Source organism: Strongylocentrotus purpuratus, unplaced genomic scaffold (genome assembly GCF_000002235.5).
Source record: "Strongylocentrotus purpuratus isolate Spur 01 unplaced genomic scaffold, Spur_5.0 spur5_scaffold_21, whole genome shotgun sequence".
Lineage (NCBI taxonomy): Eukaryota > Metazoa > Echinodermata > Echinoidea > Camarodonta > Strongylocentrotidae > Strongylocentrotus > Strongylocentrotus purpuratus.
In genome coordinates, this window is record NW_022145607.1 from 33592897 (window position 1) to 33620785 (window position 27889).

General features: G+C 39.7%; 2 protein-coding genes and 1 long non-coding RNA gene across 5 annotated transcripts in view; 2 read left to right on the forward strand and 1 right to left on the reverse strand.

Moving 5' to 3' along the window:
- Nucleotides 1-1038: 1038 nt before the first annotated feature.
- LOC105444765 (acetylcholine receptor subunit beta-type acr-3-like) lies at nucleotides 1039-5207 on the forward strand. Its single transcript, XM_011679439.2, has 4 exons — nucleotides 1039-1653; nucleotides 2351-2539; nucleotides 2844-3042; nucleotides 3366-5207. The coding sequence occupies exons 2-4, from the start codon at nucleotides 2401-2403 to the stop codon at nucleotides 3661-3663; spliced, it is 636 nt and encodes a 211-aa protein (XP_011677741.1). The 5' UTR covers nucleotides 1039-1653; nucleotides 2351-2400; the 3' UTR covers nucleotides 3664-5207.
- A 3604-nt stretch (nucleotides 5208-8811) lies between these two features.
- LOC115928029 overlaps nucleotides 8812-27889 on the forward strand; it is a 41069-nt gene continuing 21991 nt past the window's right edge. The window contains exons 1-2 of the mRNA XM_030994560.1: nucleotides 8812-9157; nucleotides 16367-16525. Coding sequence (XP_030850420.1) covers nucleotides 9014-9157; nucleotides 16367-16525 — 303 coding nt within the window. The 5' untranslated portion in view covers nucleotides 8812-9013. The remainder of the gene's footprint in view (nucleotides 9158-16366; nucleotides 16526-27889) is intronic.
- Nucleotides 19823-27292, reverse strand: LOC115928031. Of its 3 annotated transcripts, none has more exons than XR_004065831.1 (5): nucleotides 27192-27292; nucleotides 22443-22535; nucleotides 21827-21963; nucleotides 20890-21006; nucleotides 19823-20397 (listed from the first exon to the last, which is right to left on the reverse strand). It is a non-coding gene; the product is annotated as an uncharacterized LOC115928031 (long non-coding RNA). The 3 variants fall into 3 exon arrangements; XR_004065832.1 differs by having other exon boundaries at nucleotides 19823-20419; XR_004065833.1 differs by lacking the exon at nucleotides 19823-20397 and having other exon boundaries at nucleotides 20426-21537.

A 27889-nucleotide genomic window follows, 5' to 3' on the forward strand; every position in this document is an offset into this window, starting at 1 on the left:
TCGGGTTTTCGCGATTAGTCTCTTTTTAGTCGTTCGGCGTCTATCAGACATGTGGCCTTGTTTGGCTGCGCTACTCGCTCTGTCGTTCACTCGGGTTTTCGCGATTAGTCTCTTTTTATTCGCTTGGCGTCTATCAGACATGTGGCCTTGTTTAAAGGCTAGCTGCGCTACTCGCTCTGTCGTTCACTCGGGTTTTCGCGATTAGTCTCTTTTTAGTCGCTCGGCGTCTATCAGACACGTGGCCTTGTTTAAAGGCTAGGTGAGACAGGGCAGATCAAATATTTTGGACCCCTCCCACTCCCTACAAAAAGGAGGAAACAAGACAAAAGTGCACAGTTCCATATAAACTGCGCGGCTTTTTAAGATAGGCGTCACATTCCTGGATCTTATACACAGAGCTCAGTTAATTCGCACAGGGCGTTTGCGCGCGGTTTTCAATCATATTCCATATCTGAATCATCCTTTAAGGGGGCTGGGTAATATGTTTGAGAAACGCCAATTAGGTTATGAGATTGGAAACGGCCGTTTGTGGCATTATGAGGTTTTCTGGCTTTCAACGACATGGGCGTCAATGTGAGAGGGTGAGGGGGAAAGGGCGGGGAGGAGGGTAGCATCCAGTGGCTGATCCAGGATTTGCTGATAGGGGGGGGGGGGGGGCTAAAATTCGAAAATCGTGCCTACCAATATTGCGCTCAGTGGGGGGGGGGGGGGGGAGGAGTGGGGGTAGTGAGCATAATTTTTTTTCTCGTTTTTGTCCCTGAAAATTTGGAAATTAAAACTTCCTAACAAGTCATGAAATTGATAATTGTTTAATTGCATATCAAACAAGTTAAATCTTCCTGGGCCGCCAACTAAAAATCAACGTTTATTGCGTTTATCAAAGTCAAGTTTGAAATAAAGAACTGTCTACCATACATGAAAAGAACAAAATCCCAACCAAATTTGCAAACAAATGTGTGTGTGTGTGGGGGGGGGGGGTGTGGTGTGCGTGCGTGTGTGTGCGTGTGAGTATGTGTGTGTGTGTGATAGATAATATAATCAATAATATAACAAATAATTCAATGTTAATAATCACCCGTCACTGTAACATACAAATAATGATTAAAAGATCTGAAATAAAAATCCTTGGAGTTCATTTCTTCACCATGACCGGCGCAACGAAATAAACACAAATAATGCGTATAATGGCATTGCGTTAAAATGACGCTTTGCTTGGCAACGAGAATATCATATTATGTAGTGTGTAAGAGAAGTAGGAGACCGAAAATGAGACGGAGACAACTAATCACAAAGTACACTATCCTGAAAATGTCTGTCAGGCACTCCCTCAATGAGATGAGAAATTATTCTTACAATGATCAAAGCTACCGCCTGCTGAGTTTACAAACCTGGACGATAACTGCAAAAGCATACTGCTCATTTTCCAATTCGAGTTGTTTGAAAGTTGTAAAACCTTATTTATTCCTTCAATAATATTGTTCCAGGTCCGTTTTCAAATTTCAACCGACGACGATGCCAATGTGAACTTATTCCATAAAAATGGAGTCTGGATACTGGAAAAGACAACATCCAGAAATCAGATCGTTGAATTATGTTGCTACAATATCTCTTTGTCCTCAGTCCAGTTTATCCTGCAAATCCGCCGTGAATCGAGTAAGTATACATTCTAATACCATAATTAGGCCAAATACATTAATAAATCCATTGATTAATTCATTCATGTATGCATTCATTAATTCATCATTCATTCATATATTCATTCATTCATTCATTTATTCATTAATTCATACATTCATTCATTCATTTATTCATTCATGCATCCATGCATTCATTCATTCATTCAACCAAGTCATTGGTCCAATGTTCATTTAAACATGTAAAATTGTTTTGCTGAAATCAACAGGTTCAAGTATAATTTTCGCATTAAAATATTTATTTTGGTTAAAAAAATTTTTAAGCTAATCTTTTTTTTCACATACTATTGAAAACACCACTTAATTAATTCCTTCTTTCTCGTCACTTCCTTCTTTCCCTTTTTGGCCCGCCTAATTTTGTTATATTTGAAGAATTTGAGGGCATCTAAACCTAAGGGTAGTTAACAAAAAATCATTAATTTATAGCAATATCTTTTTGAGCGTGTGTAGTGCATATATTCAGATAAAATTACTTTCAATAGAAATGTGCTAGCATTGACTCAATGGTAAAAAAAATATGAAATATCAAGTAAAATATGATGAATATTGAAAAAGGTTATATTTGCATATATAAACAGAGTACATTTGTATATTTGAGTAGGGTGCAATTGCGGACTCAAACCGGGTACATTTCGATATATTCGTCACAAATGCAGGTTTCTACACTCGTACTGTCGTTGTCCCATGTATTCTCCTGACGGCGTTGATGGCGCTCGTCTGTTGGCTTCATCCAGCGTCTGGTGAGAAGGTGACCTTGGCGGTCAGTAACCTTCTGGCATTGATCCTCTTCCAGCAGCTCGTGGCCGATAGACTGCCACCAAGCGGTGAGACTACGTCCATCATTGGTAAGAAGAGACGGCATGAGTAGAAACACAAGTTTTCGTTTTCTAATTACGGTGTACGTCGGTATGGAATAAAATCTGTTAGTAGACCTACATGTCCTTTGAAAAGAATTGTTCATCAAAATAATGCCCTCATAATTATTCGAAATAGCCTATAACAAAAAAAAATGAACAAAACTGAAATTCACTTTGTCCCATTTCTGTTTGCAGTGCATTAAAAAAAAAAAAAGCAAGATTCGTTTTTGTTTTACGCCCCCCCCCTTAGAAAAGTTACTTATTCACGTGACACCCTCTTCTCATCCTACAGTGATTTTCTTCACCGTGATGATTGGGTTGAGCTGTGCAGAGGTGGTCTGCTCCATCATTGTCCTGCGACTCTACCATACCGGTGGAAGGCGGCAGATACCCAACTGGTTGAGACGCACGATGCTTCACCCGTTCATCATGCGTCTCTACACGAACGCAGAGTGTACCGCCATGTTGCGTGCCGAGGATAAGGCCAACGAGTAAGTAAAGCCCGATGCCAGTGAAAGATCATTGACAATTACTGTCCTATTTACGGACAGGTTATCCCGGAAAAATGCCCCTTGGACAAATCTATCTCCCATTAAAATCACCCCTTAGGTCAGTAGTACTGATAATATCAACGCATGTTCATGTAGTATTTCATTTTTTGTTGTCAAGGGGGTGTTTCATCAACTCAAATTGATTTCGATCTTGAAAAACAATTTCAAGACCGAGTCAATTCTAGGCTGTTATTGGATACCCATCAAGTTTAAGAACAATTTTAAGGCTTTAATCTGTATGAATTATGTTCTTTCCTTTTCAGACTCCTGATTATGAATTCACTGAGTAATCCGACTCAACAAAACAACACCATCATCTCAACACAAAACCAAGAAAACGGGATGTACGAGGAAAAGAAAACAAACGGTGTCGTCCAAACCATCAGCCAACCGCCGGAAGTCGACACTGTGAGCATGCGCTATGACCTGGAAGTGGTTAACCGGACGTGGCAGGAAGTGGCCATCGTCTGCGACAAGTTCTTGTTTATTCTTCTGCTACTGGTCACTTTTGTCGCTTGGTTGTATCTTCTTGTTAGCTTTCTGACGATGAAACAATGGTAACAGGCAGGAGAAGATGAGAATTACCTCATGATAATATACCCTTGCCTACGTTGTAACTGTAATAAGTTGTCAAGAAATATTAGTTTTATGCGACGCATTCAGTATCTCTTGCCTAAGCAAGTACTAGTAATGATTTAAATTAATCCCTTTTAACCTCACATTGACTCCTGCAATATTAATAGAGTTCAATAATTGCAAAAGCGCTATGCGAGACTTATGCTACATGCCTATTTGTGTAAAAGTGGCAAAATGCCTGGGTATCATGATAGACGAGGAGTTACGTTGGGCGGAACATGTGGAAAAAGTTATAAAAACTGCTCAAAAAATACAAGTGTAATTGAGCGAGCCAAACGTTATGTTCCAACAAGATCTCAGAAACTTCTATATAATGCCATCGTACTTCCTTAATTTGATTATTGTTCCTCGGTTCTATCAAGACGTCACCTACTTTGAACATTTTTAAACACAATCTAAAAGCCCTGTTATCTGCAGATGACATGTAAGTTAACCTTTGGGTTTTTTTTCGTGCGAAGCTAACCAATTTTTCCTAATTGCAAAATTACTAAAGGTTGATATGGTTAACCCTATATCCTGCATACATACATGTAATTTATCCATTTTCAGATACCTTGTAAACAACCTACGTGTATAAGTTAGAGAGCAATCGAATGTAAATATGTACTTGCTCTCGGTTCCCAGGAGTCGTACACGCTTTGGGGATCGATCTTTTTCTGTTTCCGCACCACGTCTCTGGAACAATCTCCCTCAGGCTGTACGATCTTCTCCTTCTCTCGCTATCTTTCAACGTTCCTTGAAAACCTTTCTCTTTAATAGTTGAATTTATATATTTTTGTGTACGTAATTTTATTGTTTGCTATCAATGTCAATTAAGTAATGTAATGTTGTAAAGCGCTGTGATACACATGTATGTCTGTAAGAGCGCTATATAAATGCCAATATTATTATTATTATTATTACAGTATATAACAATGTTGGTATCCCGTGCCCGTGTGTTAAGCTTTATCAGATTAGTAAAAATGTATGTTTTCAATCATTTTGTTGACTTTCTTTTAAATACGTGGTTATCATCTATTCTTCATTTTTTTCTCCATAGTTGAATTTAATTTCTATTAAAATTGAAAATTCCATACACACATTTCTTGTAATGAATCAAGTATAATTATTGAATGATCAGTTATTTCATGAGGATACCAATACATTTGTACTTCACCTGTTCATATGCTTGTGTATTAATCTGTTGTTTTTGCTGCTGTTATTTTGTTTTATTCTTACCAAACAGGGCCTCATTGAAGACCACCAAATTGGTGATATTTCCCACCCTGTATAAATATCTGAAATAAATAGATAAATATCATCTTTACTTTCTTTCACGAGGCGATGTAAATACTTTACCATTATAAATGCACTCGCATCCATTTTATCGTATCAAATTTGAATATAATATTTTGGTAAACAATCTTTAGGAGTTAAGATTTATTTCCGTTCTTTTAAATCTTAACCTTGTATATTTCGTATTATATTTTCAATGTTTTATGTAATGTTGAAATGTTTGAAGGTATTCATAATTGTACAGACGTGGCCGGGCTATATTTGTTATTGAAAGGGCTACCCTGAATAAAGAAGACTTGAATAAAACAAATAAATAAAATATAGCTTTCTAATGATGTAACCATGACAACACTGAGGGCAACAAAACTGAAGTGTGATCAAGGATCATGGTGAAGTATAATACCTTGGTATGATTTGTCCCCCCCCCTTTGATGTCACCGACCTATTGGAAGTTATGTAAAGGCCAATATGACGAGAGACGAATTATTTTGTGTATGCTATTCCAACGGTAAAAAACATAGAAGAAAATTATGACGCAAACACGATTCGCAAAATACAAACATTTTCAGTTGAATGTAAAGAGTGTTCGTATAATTTTTCTCTTATTGTAGTGCACTTTAATACTAAATTTTTACAAAATTACAGCAATTTCTAGATTAATCATCGTTTTCAATTCAAAGTCTGACGATATTAATGTCAGTCAGACACAATTTCGGAAAACCGAGCATTCCGAAATCGGCGTAAGACACACGATGAATATAGACAAATATATTGTTAAGTCATAATGCTGTTGATACATTGTAATGCTTGTAATGCTTGTAACAAAAATTACCTAATTTCCTGCCAGTAATTTACAATTTCTGTAATTTCTGTAATCTCTTTCATGTCTTCTGTATCATTCTATGTCTCTCTCTCTCTCTCTCTCTCTCTCTCTCTGTTTCTCTCTCCCCCTCTCACTTTATATCACATAAAACCCTCCATGTTTGTAATTATAAGACCGCAATACAGGTACTATGTAATATACATTTTCAAATTTACAATGACATTGTATGTAATATGCTTCTTAAGTTTGATGAAAAATAATGTTGTACCGTGTATTTGCATATATTTTACTACATTCTTCATATTACCATTAGGCTGTCTCTCACTTTATATCACATATAACCTTCCATGTTTGTAATTATAAGACCACAATACAGGTACTATGTAATATACATTTTCAAATTTACAATGACATTGTATGTAATATGCTTCTTAAGTTTGATGAAAAATAATGTTGTACCGTGTATTTGCATATATTTTACTACATTCTTCATATTACCATTAGGCTGTTTCTCACTTTATATCACATATAAACCTCCATGTTTGTAATTATAAGACCACAATACAGGTACTATGTAATATACATTTTCAAATTTACAGTGACATTGTATGTAATATGCTTCTTAAGTTTGATGAAAAATAATGTTGTACCGTGTATTTGCATATATTTTACTATATTCTTCATATTACCATTAGTTTGTGAACGTACACTATTTGATACTTTTCCACAATAATTACAGCCTCTTTCAGTCTCTAGTTGTGTCAAGCACAGAGTCTAGGTGTGAGTAGACCGTGCAATCGGCAACATCTCTTAGTTCAGACATTCTGGCGCACGTTACTATGACATACATGGGTTTGTGCTATGGGCCATCTACGAATAAGGGGTTTACAAATACAATCTGCGCATGGGCAGATAAAGGTAATTTGTACCAAAATGGTAAAACCCACAGAGACGAATGCTGGATATGTGATCATGAAAGTTATGTAACATGATTCATTTATGCACCAACGGTACATTCTATGATACGCAGGTGGAAGTATTCTTTTCAAGAGGTCAAACAAAAGGTATTCATGAAGCTCATCTAGGACTTTGGCAGTTATTATTCTAAGATGCTCAATGAAGTGGAACTTCTCCATGTGTAAAAGATCTGTGGATATTTGGGGTCATTTGTACCATGTGCTATCTTTAAACTCCCTTATTGGTCTATTCATCATGAAGCTGTAGTAGTACATTTCTGACTTCTTATTTTAAGTTATAATATTTCCATTTTATTTGATATAAATAAAAAAATGTTAATAGTTAATTGTCCTTCTCCAAACATGATTTGTTTTGAAGAAAAGGGAAAAGGAATCAGTGCGGTCTTCAGTATTAGGGACATTAAAAGAATGTCACAGTACCTTAAAACGACGTCACACGTAGCAGTCCTCTATCTCGAAGGGCAAATCTAACATTTCATATAGTTACCGCAGGCTGAGCTGCTGGTTCAAGTTGAGGCAATAGTGGGTGTCGAATTTCAAAAAAATAAACAAAGAAAAACAATCGCATTTCATCAGACCCTGATGTGTTTAAAGGGGTAAATATACGGAGGGGCGGTTTTTGTGTACTTTGAAATGCATATTGGGGTTTGGCAAGGGGCAGGGGGCATACCCTCCACCCCTTGAATACTGCACTGTCGGGCATTTGTATCATTTCATGTTCTTGACAGAAGATGAATGTGACCATATTTCCATGATGTGGCAAAAATATTGGCAAAAATATTTTGCTCAAATCTAAAAATATCTAACAGCTAATTTGGATTAAGCGAACAATATGTCAAAGGTGTCGTCAGGCTAAGCTGTAGATATAAAGACGCATTTCAAGAAGAACTAGGAGAGAGAGAGAGAGAGAGAGGGAGGGGGAAAGGGATACAGAGAGATAGACAGAGAAAGAGAGAAAGAGAGAAAGAGAGAGAGAGAGAGAGGGGGAAAGGGATACAGAGATATAAACAGAGAAAGAGAGAAAAAGAGAGAGAGAGAGGGGGAAAGGGATATAGAGAGATAAGCAGAGAAAGAGAGAGAGAGAGGGGTACAGAGAGAGAAAGAGAGAGGGAGGAAAAAAAAAGATACAGAGAGAGAGAGAGACGGGGGAGGTGTTGGAGGGACAGTGACAATACGAATAGAAAACATTCTCACCCCGGACTTCTTAGTTCATATTCTTCGGTATACCCATTCAGCCCGGTACCCTCAATTCACGATAATACCCCCCCCCCCCCCCCTCTAACGATTATAACGATCGGGCCTCATTTTAAAGCTGTTACTTATCATATTTAGAACATGAAGGCATTTGAAGAGCCATGCTTTTTTTTCTGTCTCTGATGTTTTCCACATTTGTATAATAACAAGGATAATGCTCACAAGTTATTGTTTACCTCTCCCCAGAACCAGAACTCAACCTTCCCTTTAAGGTTGCGTATGTTGATCCTCCCTGAGATTTTTTATCTTTGACGACAATAACACATGTATGTCCTATCCCATTCCTAACACTATATTTGTTAAATGAAATTAAACAAAATATACCATAATAATTTAAAGACAATAATGCATCACAATGAAGGCGGAATTCAAAGAATCTGACTTTCTTTGAAAACAAAACAAAAAAGTTAAAGATTTCAAAAGAAATGATCTTAAAGATAAAATGAAAAAATGAGTCTATTTGCAGAAGTTACAAACTAATTGATCATATTGTTCTGTTTAAAAAAAAAGTCGACTTACATTTGTATTTATTATTATATATTACCATACAAATATTTCACCACAATTTCTGAACAACTACAATGACAAAGGTGGAACCAAATCAAATTACCTTGATTGCGATAGGCAGTGTGATCTTGTATGCAATGCATGCACATAGAAACAGGTAACAGAAAGCCGTGCTGTTGCATATAGTTCTTATCGTAAATAGCCTTTGTCGCTGGTTGGCGCCCTTCGCGCAAAGGCCTCTGGGATAGAAAAGGGAGCAAACACGATCCCGGCTTTCGGAAAGCCCAACGCCATACGTTTTGTGTACAGTAGTACTACCTGAAGTCCAAGCTATTTTTAATCAAATTTTCTGCTCTTTCAGCCGCAGTTTGTAAACGATTTGATACTCATACCCAGAGCTACAGAAATAATCTTTGTTTTGTGGTTCTTCACTGCAATCATGGCAGACGGAGCTCGTCGGTTTTTACAGTTTTCAGCCACTGAACTCAAGAAGTTTTTGAGGGATAGGCGCGTACCATTCAATGATGAAAAGCACGCTGAACTTGCTGAAAAAGCCTACTTGGCAGAAAAGCTTGATTTGCAAGTACCCAGATAACAATACGGCGTTGGGCCAACGTCGGCCATGGTCGGCAGGGTCGCAGTCGGCAAGCCAACGTTGGCTAATCGTTGGGCCATCGTCGCCATTCTTTACTGATTAATGGTGGCAATTGGTTGGCTCATTCGACGTTGAGCCAATGTTGGCTGAACGTTGGTCCATTGTCGCCATTTTCACTGATAAATGGTGGCTATTGGTTGGCTATTCGACGTTGGGCCAATGTTGGCTGAACGTTGGTCCATTGTCGCCATTTTCACTGATAAATGGTGGCTATTGGTTGGCTATTCGACGTTGGTCCAATGTTGGCTGAACGTTGGTCCATTGTCGCCCTTTTCACTGATAAATGGTGGCTATTGGTTGGCTATTCGACGTTGGGCCAATGTTGGCTGAACGTTGGTCCATTGTCGCCATTTTCACCGATAAATGGTGGCTATTGGTTGGCGCTTCGACGTTGGGCCAATGTTGGCTGAACGTTGGTCCATTGTCGCCATTTTCACTGATAAATGGTGGCTTTTGGTTGGCTATTCGACGTTGGGCTATTGTTGGTTTAATGTTGGTCCATTGTCGCCATTTTCACTGATAAATGGTGGCTTTGGGTTGGCTATTCGACGTTGGGCCAATGTTGGCTAAATGTTGGTCCATCGTCTCGATTATCACGGATAAATATTGGCTATTGATTGGCTATTCGACGTTGGGTTAACGTTGGTCCATTGTCGCCATTTTCACTGATAAATGGTGGCTATTGGTTGGCTATTCGACGTTGGGCCAATGTTGGCTGAACGTTGGTCCATTGTCGCCATTTTCACTGATAAATGGTGGCTATTGGTTGGCTATTCGACGTTTGGCCAATGTTGGCTAAATGTTGGTCCATCGTCTCAATTATCACTGATAAATGTTGGCTATTGGTTGGCTATTCGACGTTGGGCCAATGTTGGTTGAACGTTGGTCTATTGTCTCATTTATTACTGATAAATGTTGGCTTTTGGTTGCCTATTCGACATTGGGCTAACGTTGGCTCATTGTCGCCATTTTCACTGATAATGGTGGCTATTAGTTGGCTATTCGACGTTGGGCCAATGTTGGCTGAACATTGGTCCATTGTCACTATTTTTACTGATAAATGGTGGCTATTGGTTGGCTATTCGACGTTAAGCTAAAGTTGGCTCAACGTAATTGGTCCATTGTCGCCATTTACACTGATAAATGGTGGCTATTGGTTGGCTATTCGACGTTGGGCCAATGTTGGCTGAACGTTGGTCCATTGTCTCAAATATTACTGATAACTGTTGGCGTTTGGTTGGCTATTCGACGTTAGGCCAATGTGGGCTGAAAGTTGGACCATCGTCTTAATTTTAACTTATAAATGTTGGCTATTGGTTGGCTATTCGGCGTTGGGCCAATGTTGGCTTCATGTTGGTCCATCGTCTCAATTTTTTTTTTAAATGGTGGCTTTGGGTTGGCTATTCGACGTTGGGCTAACGTCGGCTGAACGTTGGTCCATCGTCTCAATTTTAAATTTTAAATGTTGGCTTTTGGCTGGCCATTCGATGTTGGGCCAATGTTGGCTGAACGTTGGTCCATCGTCTCAATTATTACTGATAAATTGTGGCTGTTAATTGGCTATTCGACGTTTGGCTATTAACGTTGGCCCAATGTTGGTCCATCGTTTCAAATTTTACTGAGAAATGGTGGATATGTTGGCTAATATACGCGACGTTGGGCCAACCTTGGCTTAACGTTGGTCTATATCGTCTCCATCTTTACTGATAAATAGTGCATGTATTGGTTGGCTATATGACGTTGGGCCAACGTAGCAAATACGACCTAGTACCGCTACATCCGGGTAAAAAAAAATTGCATGCGTGCGCATGCCCATGTGCTCATGCAATTGCAACGTACGTCAGCCATATCCTGTCCATTTGTCTGGATCAGTTGCCGGGGAGTACCAACACTGCATGGTAAATGAATGATTTTCTTTCTCTTTCAACGTTATTTTTGTGAGCATGTCGCGTGAAACTGATAAATTGTATAGTGTGAGAACTCCCCGTCACAAAGCGAGGGAAATAGCATGAGAAATTGTTAAAGTAATCATTGATAATTCCCTGTCCAAAGTGAAAGTGCATGAGTACGAGTGTACCGCTCGGAAGTGTGAGTGATGGCTATGATGGCTATGATGGGGGCCGAAGTGTCGGCATCAGATGCATTGAGTGTTTGCCGTGATAAATGTTAATATGTTCCTGACTTAGAGTTAGACCTAGATGATGTATTGATGCATCATGTTGCAGCGTCCGTGACAGTGATGATGTTCATCCCAATATGCATATCGACCATGAATCAAATGATTGTGAATCTGTTGGTGTTACAAGTGTTGAAGGTGCTGATGCATTGTTGGAAAGACCTATTGAATCAAATAGAGCTGAATGGGAAGACGCATCATTTTTTTATGCATATCTAAATGATATTATAGTCTCTGATACTTTCAGATTTAGAAGTAGGTCTATACTATACTCTGTAGTAGCTCAATATAGACCCTATGCTGATGATGATTCAGTTCGAAAAGGAATAAATTACGAGATTGGGCTGTGAATTAAGATATCCCGCTAGTACATGTTTCTAGCCTCCTGAAATCTTACAAGGGAGTGTGCCAAGTCTACCAAAATATGCAAGAACTTTGTACCAACACATTTAGTGGATTGTGAGTGTGATGTGAAAGAGGTAGCTGGTGGGAATTACCCTCATCTTGGCATTTGCAATCATTTAAAGTCGCAATTGGCCAAGAACCTCAATTTGATCAAATAGTAAATGGGAAAAAATATTGGGGGTAGGGGTAACACTGATCGATCCCATAATTTTCATTCACAATTTGCATTCACAAATTTGATTATTGCTGCATTTTTATTCTCATTTTCAAATTAGTTTGTATTGTTTATGCACATGTATATTAAATTGCTATAATTTGAACTGAAGGTAAATATTCTAATTATTTATTTTTAAAATTCTGACGTTCTTTATTAATACATTCAATTCTATATAGCTCTTCCAAATCCCAATACTTTTTTCTCCCATAATCCCTACAATTCTGAAATTTAAATATGAAATCCTGCATTTCATATCGTCAACTTTACAACAAATTCCAGATTCCTCTACCCGTTCAGATCCAGCTACCCCTACCTCGATCATCCAGAACAGCATCAACAGCACCGAGGACCCCTTCGACATCGACCCCATCAACCTCCAGAACACTGTCGACCCCAACGACCCCATTGACCTCAACATTCAGAAATATGGGTATGTCATTTGGCATTTTATTCATTTTGTATTTAGTTATCCATGTAGACAGGATAGCACTTCTTGGTATTCGTTATAGTTGTGCCCTGCACACAAAGTACAAATGTACTGGATTAATGTACGTTTGTGTAGGACATAGCTGCTAACGGATGCTAGTATTTTTTTCCTGATTATATTGAGAAACTGCATTGTGATCACTTACAAAACTATTCAACAACAACAAATCTTGAAATACTGCTTATAGCAGTATTTTTTGGGAAACAATTCTGAATGCAGGGTGCTACAAAAAACAAAACACAGTCAATTGATTTGTTTCTTAAGCAACTAACGATATAGCTTTGTGTTTTTGTTTCTACTTTGAAGCCCCTCGAGCTCTCTCAAGTATTGGGAGCTTACATAAATACAAAAAAAAGTATTGGGAGCTTCACATTTCACTTCAATGTCATAATGATGTGAAAGAAAATGCCACTCTTCTTCAAAAATTTGTCCTAAAAATTAGAAAGAATACAAACTTACTAAGGGTTTTGTGTTGTATGCAGAAAACGCAAATTTTGTATTATTTCATCCATATTCTACTTCAAACACATTTGTTAGGGCAATATTCTATTTGCAAAAGTGTCCGGGTGTTAATGACATCCTCTTTTACATCATACCATTTAAGTGAGGTTGTGCCATCTATTCTTTGGCTAATTTTGGGATCCAACACTTAAGAGGGGCTTTAAACTGTTATCAATCAAGCATCTCAACACTGAGCAAACAGATACTATAAATTGGTTCTTTCTATTGAAGAATATTACTGCCATTTTACCTCAAATGTATATTTCCTTTGTTAAGAAGAGTGTTTGATGCTATTCTAATTAAACAAGACAAAATAAAAGAAATCCATTCCTTTCTAATTTCCATACGTCTGGGTCATTCGCTCTAAAGTTTGAACGAAGTTATTTTCATGACAAGGTACTTCTATCCATGAAATTTCATCAAAACTAGGGAGGATGTGCCACTCAGGACTACTTCCCTTGAATGCCGTACTATTTGATTAATATCCGTACTATTTCAAGGTGATGTTTCCATGATCTGCTTTTAAATCTTGTTTGGTTTCTTTCTTCTTCTTTTTTTTTGCCGCAGATGTCGAAGTTGTACCACCACAAGCTAGACAAGATTTTGATTCCGACTAACCCGTTCTTTAAAGGTCCATTGCCTTAGGAAATTAAAACTTTTATGTCTTGTATCAAGACCCTTTTAAAGCAACATAATAACAATTGTTTCATAAATAAATGCCTCCTTATATTTTTTACAATTTTTTGAAAACCTCTCCAAGTTGCTCGTCTAATGGTGGACCCCGCCCCTTACAATTCTCAGAGTTCCTCGGAATGATTGACCACAGGATTAGTGATGTTATATCAAGAACGATCTCCGCTTAGGCAAGCTACGGTGCTTGCTAGCCAGCTCTGCAGGCATTATGTTTTGTACACAAACATAAACAATAACTTTTGTTATTAAATAGTGTGCTATGCATCTTTACTTGTTATTTATTGTGGTGAAATTTCACTAATGGCCCAATTTTAAAAAGAGAGCTATACCATGAGTCGAAGAAGGTCGTAATTGATTTGAATGCCTGTATAACGTGTCAACTAAATGCATGCTATAAAGAATTTCAAAGGTAAGAAAAAAATGTTTCATATATCTAAGTGACTGAATGTTTTTCGTACTACCTTCTTCTCAATTTAAAGAAATATTGAAAGTGGTATATCAGAGTGAAGAAACTTGTGTTTTTCCCTTTACAAGCTCTGCTCTTTCTTACTTCACTTTCAAATTTCCTCTCTTGTTATATAAACATTTAGCGATTGCTTTACTTCACACATTAAAGCAATGTATACTATCCCTCCTAAAAAAAAACAGTTTGTAGATGTGTTAACAATAGATATGGCGACGAAATGTATCAGCATCTCTGAAATGCCTAAGCATAACAAATGTTGGCAATTTCTCTGAATTTTATTTTTTATTTTTTATGGAACATTGTTTACATTAATTGCCTAGTTTTTGGTATGCAAATGGTGGACACTTTATTAATTTCTTTATATTTTTGTGCTGTACATATGTAGAGGAATCTTGTCATAAGCAATCGTGTTCGTCTGCCAGAAAGTTTGTTTTGTTTTACTCGGGAAGTTGTGAGGATTGTTTATTATATTCGTACAATGAATTTCAGTATGTTATGTTGTGTTACGTGTAAGCGACAATTCATTTTATAACAGCTCCTATTGTCCTAGCATTCATTGATAGTAGGCCTATATTGTGACACATTGAGATACCTTGAACTTGAAACTATGTTTACATCTTTTTCGAATTCAAACGAAAATACAAAAGAAAGATGCACAATAATTGTATTCACATTTACAACAGTTTGTTTATTACACATAAAATAAAGTATGTTTTATCACAAAATCAGTTTATTTTCCTTGTTCTTTTGTTTTGGAGGGAGGGGGATGTATTCAGAGCAAATTCTAAGAAGCACGATGGTGAACTTTTCATTAAAATGGGACAAATAAGTTGTTATCAAGTTTTGATAGTGATTAAAATGTACAAGATAATAGACATGACGAAATTAAAATAACATGTCCCTCTTGCTTCAATATTGTTATTATACATATCTTCCAGCGGGATCTAGGTCGAGTTCTATAATGAACTTTTCTAAAATTCAGTCTAATTTTGATGAAATTGTTACTATCTTAATTTTGTGGATTTTGCTCTGTTTATTTATTTAATCCAATCTTAAACTACTTGGCTTTTCCTTGTCACGTTGTGATGCATGTGTTTGAATGATTGTACATGTCCGATGTAGTATGATCTTGACGATGTTCTTATGAACGGACGACTGATGTTGGTGTGAATATGTTTTTGAGTTGGTGTTGGTAATGTCAGAAGAATGTTGGCATGAACTGGAAAGGGGAGGTACAACGTCGGCACATGGTGGGATACGGGTTGGCATAACGTTGCTTCTACGTCGGCAAATGGTGGAGAAGAGGTTGGCATAACGTTGGTCTAGCATTGGCACATGGTGGAGGAGGGGTCGGCACTTGGTGGGAAAAGGGTTGGCATTATGTTAGGACAACGTCGGGGAGACGTCGGCACATATGGTGGAAAAGGGGTTGGCATTACGTTTGTCCTATGTCGGCATATGGTGGGATAGGGGTTGACATGACGTTGGTCATACGTCGGGGGGACGTTGGCCCGATGTTGGCGTAATGTCATTTCGTCGCTGTCGAGCCAACGTTGGCCCGCCGGCAAGAAAGCCGTTGGCCCAACATCACATTGACGACGATGGCGCAACGTAACAGCCCACGACGTCGGCACATGGTGGGATAGGGGTTGGCATAACGTTGGTCCAATGTCGGAACTACGTCGGCAAATGGTTGGATAGGGGTTGGAATAACGTTGGCCCTACGTCGTGGAGACGTCGGCACATGGTTGAAAAAGGGTTGGTATAACGTTGGGCCAATGTCGAGGAGACGTCGGCACATGGTGGGATAAGGGTTGGCATAACGTTTATCCAATGTCGGAACAACGTCGGCACATGGTGGGATAGGGGTTGGCATAACGTTGGTCGTACGTCGGCACATGGTTAAAAAAGGGTTGGGACGACGTTGGTCCAATGTCGGAAAGACGTCGGCATACGGTGGAAAAGAGGTTGGCATAACGTTGGTTCAATGTCGGGAGGACATCGGCACATATGGTCGGATAGGGGTCGGCATAACGTTGGCCCGATGTTGGCTTAATGTCATTTTGTCACTGTCGGGCCAACGTTGGCCCACCGGCAAGAAAGCCGTGGGCCCAACATCATGTTGGCGACGTTGGACCAACGTAACAGCTTACGTTGGCCCCACGTTGGCGTAACGTCGTATTGTTATCTGGGTAAAGCCTTATGATGAGAAAGCTGAGAATAAAATAATTAAGTGTCAGCAGGAAAAGTTGATACTTGATGATGGTTTAATACGACTTCCAAGACCAGAGACGCTTACAAACGGTTGGGAAGATGGTCCTGCCAATCTGCCTGACATATCCCGTGATCACATTGACACCCGATACCAATACAGTTACAGTAAAGTATCGAAGCAGATTACCCAAAGTTGCTCAGTAATATCAGAGCAGAATATGTAATCTGAAACCCAGGTGACAAAGTTGCTCTGGTAATGAACTGGAACTATTGTCACCTAGGTTAGATTTATAGAACAGTAGTGAACTGTAGGATTGAGTAATTTGTGCGCCCTGATAGTACACTGGTCTGATGAGTTTTCTTTACTCCAGACTTTACCTATTTTTAATCGCATGGGCAATGAAAATATAAATGATATAAAATAAAACGCGTGCATGCTCCTCTGTGTAAGTTGTTCATGTTGTTTAATGTTCACTTATTGATTTAGATTTTGTTGGCACTGACATAACTTTTTTTAATTAACTTTTTTAAATATTTTTAGGGGGGTAGGGGCAATGCTTCATGCATGCATAAACAACGAATTAAGCAAGATCATAGCTTTAAAAGAACCTAGCGGTAAAGAGTACCAATTGATCACCAAAACAAAGGTTGTAGTGAAGTTAGGAGTTTCATTTGTTCATAGGCCGATTGTATAACATTTTAAAAGAGCTATACATTGATATTACCCCTATTTATAGACCCTCGATTAACATAAAATCGTCTTGTGAGTAGACTATTACCTCTTACTTAAATGTTATCCAGATTACGGTAGCCACAGTAACGCACTGTTCCTCTTTATCACCTGAGTATTATAGTGTCTCTCCTTCTTTCCTCGTCCCCTTCTATTCTCTCGATCCCTCATCCCCATTCTCCTTTGATTTTCCCCTGCCCCCCCCCCACCCCCCATGCACCCCTTCAGCCATTTCCCTCTCTTCGCCGTAAACCCAATCATCTTTCCCCCATCCTCTCTAAACTCGTTCTTCCGCCGGTTTGCTTGCTCATCCCTCCCCTCCTCCCCTTGCCTTACCGCTTCCCTTCTCTAGCTCTCTGTTTACCACTCTCTCCTTCTTTTTTCTCTCCCCTTTCATTCTCTCCTTCCTCATTCTCCTCCAACTTTCGTCTTCTACCTTTAATTCGCTCTTATCCGTTAATCCCAGTTTATCCAATCCTTTCCCCTAGTTCCTTTACTCCCTTTTCCCAAACCTTCATCAACTCATTCTCCAGTCGGCCTGCTTATTCCGCCACCCGCCCCCCCCCCTCCTCAATCTTCCTTCCCTCCACCCCGCACGCGCTCTTTCTCCCTCTCTCTTTCCCTTCACTATCCTGCGCTAGCTCTTCTTATTTCCCCTCATTTCCTAAACGCTCCACGGAGTATACGCCCTTATTCCCTTACCCGGCCGGCCGCCCTCTTAAATCCAAAAGAATGCCCCCTTTCGCCTTCTCCCCACCTCCGCTCCCTTTTCTCCACGTCTTATTAATGTTGGTCCCTCTCTCGATCCCCCTTTCTCCCTGCTTCCCCTCTCAAGGCGCGGATCCAGGATTTCTTAGGGGTGGGGGCCCAATTTTTTTTCTTTTTGCTCCCGGAAATTTGAAAATCGCGCCAGCCGAAAATGCGCTCAGTGGGGGGTTGGGGGGGGGGGGGGGGTGGCGGGTAGTAGTGAGCACATTTTTTTGGGGGGGAAGCCCTCTAAAATTTGCATCCCCCCCCCCTCCCCCTTGAACGCCAGGGGGGGGGGGGGAATCTCCCCAAAAAGGTAAAATTAACGTGTTTTTACACGTTTTATTTTTGAAGGGGGGGGGGGACGGCCCCCCCCCCCGATCCGCCACTGCCCCTCTCTTACATCGCTCTCTCAGCTCCACCGTTCCTCTCTGTTTCCTCTACTTTTTGTTCCCCCTTTAACCTCCCGTTAGTGGGGTAGTGAGCACATTTTTTTTGGGGGGAGGGCCCTCTAAATTTTGCCCCCCCCCTTGAGCGGCAGGGGGGGGGGGCGTGGGGGGGGGGGGGGTAGGGTAAAATTAACGTGTTTTTACATTTTTATTTTCGAAGGGGGCCCCCCCCCCCACCCAGATCCGCCACTGCCCCTCTCTTACCTCGCTCTCTCAGCTCCACCGTTCCTCTCGCTTTCCTCTACTTATTGTTCCCCCTTTAACCTCCCCTTAGTGGGGTAGTGAGCACATTTTTTTTGGGGGGGGGGGCCCTCTAAATTTTGCCCCCCCCCCTTGAGCGGGGGGGGCGTGGGGGGGGTGGGGTAAAATTAATGTGTGTTTTTACATTTTTATTTTCGAAGGGGGCCCCCCCCCCCCCACCCAGATCCGCCACTGCCCCTCTCTCTCCACCGTTCCTCTCGCTTTCCTCTACTTTTTGTTCCCCCTTTAACCTCCCCTTAGTGGGGTAGTGAGCACATTTTTTTTTTTTTTTTGGGGGGGGCCCTCTTAATTCCCCCCCCCCCCCTTGGTGCTCAAGGGGGGGGGGGGGGGGGGCGGGGCATCTCCCCCAAAAGGTTAAATCGACGTGTTTTTACACGTTTTATTTTTGAAGGGACGGCCCCCCCCCCCCCCCCCCCTCCTCCCCGGATCCGCCACTGCCCCTCTCTCACCTCGCTCTCTCAGCTCCACCATTCCTCTCTGTTTCCTCTACTTTCTGTTCTCCCTTTAACCCCCCCCCCCCCCATTAATTCCTCTTTTTCCCCCTGCTTTCACAGAGTCTATATCACCTCCCATTTCTTGGTCTTCCTCCTCTTTCAGCCTAACATCATATATCGGGCATATATCATTATTATTGTCCCACTCATTTCTAGCCCTTCCTCCATTTTCTTCCCCATTTCATCCTCTTTTTCCTCATTCAATCCATCTCCTCCCTTCTTCCCTATTCTACTCTATATACCTCTCTCTTCTACCTCCTGCTCCCGCCCTCCTTTACCCCTCCAATTCTGTTTTCCACACTCAGTCTCCTTCTCACCTCGTCCCCTTCTATTCTCTCGATCCTCCTTCCCCACCCTCTCTAAACTCATTCTATCGCCTCATTCGCCGTCTTGCTCATCGTGTTGATATAGGTGATATATTACTATATTATCCTTGTCTCCTTATGTAGAAAACAAAACCTGTTACAATACAAAATATGGGGCACCTATCCCTCTTCACCAACCTCTCCCCGAATCAAAGAATATGTACAACTCATGGTTGGGAGGAACAAAAATTTAAATTTCCTCATAAAAGGAATCAATGTTACTGATCATGCTGAGCTTATAATGCAGTCGCTTGTCTTCACACATTCTTTATATATGAAACAGCCCCGGCAACTGAGTGGCCGGTGGCCGCCAATCACACTGCCCAAATCGCGTTCCAGAGAAGAACAAAGTCCACACAAAGAAATAAAATTCTCGACAAGAGTCAAGTGTTGAAGTGGATAGTAACTTTATTACAATTTATTACATATAATCATGAAAAGTCACATCTATGGGCTGGAAGCCCCCAACTCTGCTAAAACTTTAGCACCTCATGGCGGCAAAGGAAATGAGGTATGAAACAAAATGAGGAAGTCATCCGAAAAGTAAAAGCTCGTGCCAATTCAGGAACTGCTTCCCATTTTATACCTTCTGACACGTGTGTTGCCCCTTAATAGGGCGTGTCACTACGAGGCATTGCGTCAAATTAATCCCTGGAACCATATACACCCATATTAAAAGGAAATTTATTAATTTTGCGAACTTAACCTCCAGAGTTGAGCTCACCGGACCCACCATTACTCCTCTACAATCCATTGATGTGTATTGCATGTAGTCCACAGTCAGGAGGGTCACAAACCCCTCTACATGTACATCCACTGTCACATCTTGATTCTTGAGATGAACTCGGTAGAAGTATCCACATTGTTTTGGAGTTGCATGCTCCTTCTGGTGACTGCTCCCCCCTTCAGCTACTAGTACAGAAAAGTCCAATGGCATCCTTGTACGCAATTCCGACAAGCCGGCTGTTCATGAATAAAATATAAACTATTTTCAAATAGTATACAACTTTAGGAAGTCAAGCTGACATCATCAGTGTATTTCTTCTTCTTTTTCTTCTTGTTCTACTTCTTCTAGTAAGTAATCTTCAAAGAGTTATTCGTTTTATAAAAACATATTGTTCGTTCGACAGGAGTACATTCCTTATTTTCCATGCTTATCAGCCCAACGACAGATCCCAGATAATTATAATAATACATGGTCTTCATGGTCTGAAATGAAATTACTGTATTACCAAACATGCTTTTCATTACTAATATACTACGTTTGCGTAAAAGATCTAATTAAACATTCAGACCATTGTTTTTATGTTTAAAATCACCAATCCAAACGTTGAACTTGGGTTACTGTTGTTAAGAAAATATATTGTGAAAGTGGGATGGGTTGCATGTGGTAAGGATGTGTTGCATGTTAACAATTGCAACAGAAAGTTCTCGCTCTTCTATGGGGCGACTTACTTCAGACACTGTCATCTGGCCTCCGAGCTTTAGACAGCAAGGTCCTTGTCTACCATATCATTGTGAGCTTCTCATTCTACCCTTCATTTGCATGAAATACATTACATGTACAGGCACCTGTTTGTATAGAGACATAAAATAAATTCACTTTTACGGCATGTTCATGAAAGCAATGTGAAGTACTAATTATAAAGTGAACAGCAGGGTAGGGTTCTTGCAGAATTTCTAGAACTCGCAGTAAGGGTGTAATAAATATAAACTTTGAACAATACTGGTATGTAGAAAGGGATTTAGGGTAGCCCGAAATTGGGTCTGGCAATGTTTAATACATTTAGGGTTGACATTATGTTTAGCAATGGATCCAGGATTAAAGTTAAGAATTCATTTTGTGTTACAACATAACCAGTACATAAATGCCAATAGAGCACGTTGTAAAAATCGCTGAATTCTTTTAATTGGTAATACAGTGCTACATGTTTCACAAACTGCAGGCCAGTGTGTTTTTACTTTATAAAATCTATTTTAAATGATACTGTGTTACATACTTTTTTCTCTTCCACTCTACATCATGTTTCTGCTTTCACAATACAGAGGAAGATTTTAAAACTACCATTGATGAGTAAAAGATACATGCAGCTCCACCAGCACCTGGAAAATCAAGTTGTACAACACCTTCTCCTGAGACAATTGCTTCACATAATTTTTCTACACTATTAAACTTCATCCCTAGGCCTAACCCTAAACCTAAACCACCTTAATCACAATTCCAACCCTCAGTCTAACCCTACACCTTTGACAAAATAAAGCCTAGAGTAGTCGTTGCAGGAGCAAATGTTGAGTTACTAAAAATGCCATGACAGACTCATATGCTATGAATTTATCTCTGTTTCTTTCCCTGATTTGTTAAAAAAACATTGTAATATGCATTATGAATTACCAGTCCATTGTGCTTCGCTCATATATTGCCAGGCACAAGAGGCCATCGCTTAGAGGTAAGGGGCAGAACATCAAGACTGGAAGTGGAACCTCAAGGCACCCCATGATCTCTCAACAGCAAGCCCTTCCTCTCCATCTCTGGAACCGAATTATAAAAATATTCAATAAATATTAACCAAATATGTAAGAATACACAAAAATTGCATTATTTTTTTTTCTTCAATTGTCTTCAATGTTTACTTTCTTTTTCAGCAAAATATGAAGGTCAATTATTTTCTTTTTGCTTGTCATTCTGTTTCGTGTATAGGACTCCCCCCCCCCCCCCCCTCCCCCCATCCCTTCTTCAAGGCCTTCAAATGTTAATTATAAAAAAATATATATTGGAAGTTAAAATGCACTATAAATAAACACTACAGCAACTTGTTAGTAGACATCTTGTTGCACACATACCATGTAGCCACCCCTGAATCGATACTTCTCATACCAGCCCTTTGCATACCCCTCCAACTTGGCCTTATTTAATGCCCTCACCCATTTAAAAATTTCCTTTTACTTGACTAACTAAACAGGTGAAGTTTTAAAAAGTCCAAGTTAAAAAAAAAATTAAAAAAAATTACCTTTTCTTGTTGTGGACGGTTTTCTCCAGGACATTCTTGTTTCAGGCACATACTCAAAGAAGCAAGCATATGGTAATACACTCTGTATATTTCCTGTAAAAGAGAGGGGGAAAATTTATTCTTAAAATAGCTAGGTTCACATTCAGACTCAGTGACTGAAAACAACAGTCACTGCTACAATGTTTGCAGTCTAAAGACTGAGAGTAGAGACAGAGTCTTGACGTAAACTAAGAGACATAGAGTCAAGACTGCGCCAAAAAAAGATCAATACTCTAGAGTAAATTTAGAAACCACTAGCATGACTAGGCACCAGACTACACTACACTGCAGAGTGCAGTATACTTCTTCTCCTTCTTGAAGATAATCTGCCTCCTATCCTTCAATACCGGTACTGAAGATTCTTGCAGATGCCGTATATTCATGTATATATATATATATATATATTCGGCCTGAGTGGGGTGTGCAGGTAGACCACTACATCAGGTTTTTCCCCTATTCTTATACGAATAGTGCCGTGGGTTCTTAACGTGCAAGGGTAGTGATTATCCTGTACACGGGGTCTCCTTTTAACATCCTATCCGAGACGGATTGTTTTCCATGTAACATAGCCTGCGTCTATGAAACAACAAGGGGAGGGGCACGTTAACACACAACGCTTGCTTCAGTCATCCGCCTGGGTGCGATTCGAACCCAAGATCTTTGGGCCGACAGGCAGACGCTTTACCGACTGAGCCAATTTGCCTCCTAGTCCTCCTACTGTCTACCGACTAGACTCTAGATTATTTACATTTCTATTTTAATTCTAACTTAACTAAAGTCTAGTGAAATCTTTACTCCAGGGAGCTCCGTCACCGAAGCCCTTCGGAGGCCGTAGGCGGAGTTCTCTGAAGCATGTACATGTATAGCATGGAGTTAGTGAAATCTAAACACTGTTTGGGGGTTTGCAGTTTATTGCAGGAGTTGTTGTTTTGGCTGCTTACAGCTTAGCCTGCCCTTGAAATAAAAATGGAATTTTCAATTCTAAATTTATTAAATCCGACAGCCAAGTCCGGATAACAGCAACGGATGACAGTAGATCTACTACTACAGTATACCACTCCAGCAAAGTATAGACTGATATAGACCGAAAGCTTCAGTCTCTGATATCGACGGTTGTTCTGCTGAAATTGCATCTGGCTCATCTGACCGCCTCTATACATAGACTGAAGTACGTCCTATGGTGACTGAGTGGAACAAATGGTTTGGTTCGGCAGGACCGCGATGAATGAGATATGCAACAAGATTTTTACTCTTTACATCCTCATATATTCACTTTGGCTGTAAAATTACATTTGACTATATTAACAAATAAAAAATAACAAAGAAATATCTACTTTGACTTACGATAGCTTGCTCATTTAGATCCTACATTAACAAGTCAACGCAAAGCGTAGCATCCCCTCGCAGGGTACAAATGGCCTATATACATGTACATCAGAACAAGTTAACTCCATTGGACTATACTATTATATTACTAGGCAAGGAAGTTAACCACATTTTCACATATATGACCTTTCACCTTTCACCTACATACTCGGAAATTAAACTTAGCCTGTATTTTGATATCATGTACCTTCATATCAAATTTCATTAAAATCCGTCAAACATTACCGAAGTTATTGATCGGAATCCAAAATTGTTACGGACGCACGCACGGACGCACGGAAGGGCGGACGGCAGTGTTTCTATATCCCCTCCGACTTCGTTGCTAGGGGATAATGATTAATCCGAGAAAGTCTTGTAGTCAACATGATTCGTTGTCAGCCACCTGGTTTTTAGATGATGAATATTCATTTTTTCTAGACTAGTACTAGCCTAGATCTAGTAGTAGTAGACCTCTAGGTGTCATCAATTGTCACTAGATCTAAGTAAAGTACACATTTTGAGTGAAATCAGCTGAGTTTTGTAAAGTGCTGTGTGAAATGTTGAGAATCAATAGCACAGCTTTTAATGGGGTCCAGACAACTCGCCACAAAGACAACCCGCCCCAAGACAACCCGCCACAATACCCTGGACATCCCGCCACAATACCCTGGACAACCCGCCACAATACCCTGGACAACTCGCCACAGCCTTTTCGGACAACTCGCCACACTTTTTCCCATCATGATTTCTAGATCTAAAATGAAATGAAATTGTAATTTTTCATGATTTTCGTGCTTTTATAAACACAGTCATTACAAAGAATAAAGAATAAAGTTGATTTCCCTAATTGTAACAATAATATATATTGAAATGAAATTGTCATTTTTCATGATTTTCGTGCTTTTATAAACACAGTCATTACAAAGATTAAAGTTGATTTCCCTTGTAACAATATATTGAAATGAAATTGTCATTTTTCATGATTTTCGTGCTTCTATAAACACAGTCATTACAAAGAATAAAGTTGATTTCCCTTGTAACAATATGATCGCAAGAATGGCTGGATTTCTGAAAAAGGGGCACCTACAAAGGGACACATCAACAATAATAAAAACCATTTTTAGATATTTGTATAAAGGCCTACGCCTTCATCAAGATTGTGAATACATTACCACGAATGACATCCATATTTGTTTATTTCTTTACGTGGAACAACATATTGTTTAAGCAACGTACTTCGCAATTTGGTGTGATGAACTGAATATCGATTTTCGAGCAAGCGAGCTAAAAGTATAAGGTCCCATTTGAAAAATTACATGATGAATATTAAAGACAATCTAATGAAGAAAGACTGAAAAGTTCTTTTCTGTAATTATGAGTAACATAATTAAAACATCGGAGAAAGAAAAGTAGGCACTTATCAGAAGGGAAAAGGACATGTACAAAATGATAAGGGGGCACTTTAGGGGAACCTGAAAAAGTGGAGGCACAGTGCCCCCCCCCCCTCCCAACCAAGAATGCCGCCTCTGACTGTGGGCAAAAGTGCGAAACTAACCCAGAAAATCTAGAAATAAACCAAATTTCAATTTTATATCGCTGGTCAACTGCCCCCTCCCCCATCAGTACGCCAGTGCTTCCAGGAGGCCTATCCTTCTATGAATTCCTACCATTAAAAATTATCAGAAGGGAAAAGGACATGTACAAAGGATAAGGGGGCACTTTAGGGGAACCTGGAAAAGTGGGGGCACAGTATCCCCCCCCCCCAACCAAGAATGCCGCCTCTGACTGTGGGCAAAAGTGCGAAACTAACCCAGAAAATCTAGAAATAAACCAAATTCCAATTTTATTTCGCGGGTCAACTGCCCCCCCCCCCCCCCTATCAGTACGCCAGTGCTTCCAGTATCCTACCATTAAAAAAATTCTGGGACAGAAAAATGCAGCTGTTATAGACCTCTAGATCAAAAGTATATTATTGTTACAAGGGAAATCAACTTTATTCTTTGTAATGACTGTGTTTATAAAAGCACGAAAATCATGAAAAATGACAATTTCATTTCAATATATATTATTGTTACAAGGGAAATCAACTTTATTCTTTGTAATGACTGTGTTTATAAAAGCACGAAAATCATGAAAAATGACAATTTCATTTCAATATATATTATTGTTACACTTAGGGAAATCGACGTTATTCTTTATTCTTTGTAATGACTGTGTTTATAAAAGCACGAAAATCATGAAAAATGACAATTTCATTTCATTTTAGATCTAGAAATCATGATGGGAAAAAGTGTGGCGAGTTGTCCGAAAAGGCTGTGGCGAGTTGTCCAGGGTATTGTGGCGGGTTGTCCAGGGTATTGTGGCGGGATGTCCAGGGTATTGTGGCGGGTTGTCTTGGGGCGGGTTGTCTTTGTGGCGAGTTGTCTGGGATTCCTTTTAATACACAGCCAGGACGCAGGAGGCGAGTTTGCTCAGTTAGTAAAGCGTCTGCCTGTCGAAGCAAACATGGAGATATAGATCTAGGTCACGTCTACTAGAATAGCGCTTAATACAAATGTCTCTCAGCGCCTTTACTTTAGGCCTAAGCGCTTTACAACAAGTATATAGACCCTAAATATTATTAGATCTACTATCCTTCTTCTTCAAGATAATCTGCCTCCGGCCTCCTTCAATACTGAAGATTCTTCAAGATGCCTGCCCTAGAATCTATACCATTGCCATATAGTACTAGGCCTGATTGGGGTGTGCATGTGGACCATTACACTAGGGTCTAGATTTCACTACTTACTAGACCTCTAGCTATAATTTATAGCTACGAATAGTGCAATGAAATGGATCTTTGCAAGGGTGGTGACTCTCCTGTACACGGGGCCTCCATTTAACGTCCTATCCTGTTTTCCACTTGACATAACCTGCGCCTATGAACAAGGGAAGGGGAACGTTAACACACTTCAGTCATCCGCCTGGGTTCGGGTCGAACCCGGGATCTCCCTTCTTAGATCTAGACTAGACCTATATAAAAATTCAATATTATTTATTATTATTATGCAGCTAGACTATGTGTGTTCAGTAGACAGTAGGCCGTAGGGTCTGTTGCGAAAATGCCCGGGAGTTCTAGGGCGGGCACTACATGCAGCTTCCGCTCTCAGGTCGCGCCTGAAATTGGGCAATTTAATTAGATCCGTCTAACTTACTTAGGCCTACTCATGCACTCGCCCCGGCACACGAGCTCTAACTCTCAGGATCAATCTTTGTTTAACCTCCGGAAAGTATTCAAATATCAAAAAATACATAAATATCACCTTATGAATACGAAATTACGGAATAAATATGACATGTACTTACAGGATTTCTACAGAAAACCGTGTCCAGCACCGAAGTTGCCTAGCTGTTACTGTATGTTGTCACAGATAAGGTCGTTGTTGTTGTTGTTGTTGTTTGGTATTATCGGCGTTTCATTCTTTTTTAGAATATTTACGCCTTTTACTTTATTTCTTTCTTTTTTTTCTTCTATATTTTGGTACTATTTGTAAATTCATACTCATCTCTTTTTTTTTTTTTTGGATAATATAATCTCAGATCTACTGGTCCATGAAAACCCCTCACCGCAATTGGCACCTTCCTGCCAGACCGGCGCGGTACATTGCGCAATCTTCTCGGCCATCATTGGCCTAGGCAACTCTGGTGCCGGTGAGAGGATTCTGGGGTAGATCTCCAGAGTCTCTTGTTTGGGGTTTACCGTCCTCAATCCGTCTTTACTCTTTCTTACCTTTTCTCTTCTAGTATTTTTCCATTTTGTAAAACCTTATTTTTCTATCTAAGTAGGTATCAACATCTTAGGGCATTTGGTTGTCGTGCGATATGTGCAAAAAAAAAAAAAAAAAAAAAAAAAAAAAAAAAAAAAAAAAAAAAAAAAAAAAAAAAAAAAAAAAAAAAAAATTAGGAACACTCAAAACGCCTCGTTCTACGAACGAAACGGATCAGTGCTCTCTGGGTCGCACTTTCTGTTGATTTTAGGAGTTTCATAATTTCGTTTGGGCTCG

Coding starts and splice junctions, on each gene's coding strand:
- LOC105444765 (XM_011679439.2), top strand. CDS start 2,401: ATGGCGCTCGTCTGTTGGCTTCATCCAGCGTCTGGTGAGAAGGTGACC. Junction 2,540..2,843: donor TGAGACTACGTCCATCATTG/GTAAGAAGAGAC, acceptor CTCATCCTACAG/TGATTTTCTTCACCGTGATG. Junction 3,043..3,365: donor GCCGAGGATAAGGCCAACGA/GTAAGTAAAGCC, acceptor TTTCCTTTTCAG/ACTCCTGATTATGAATTCAC.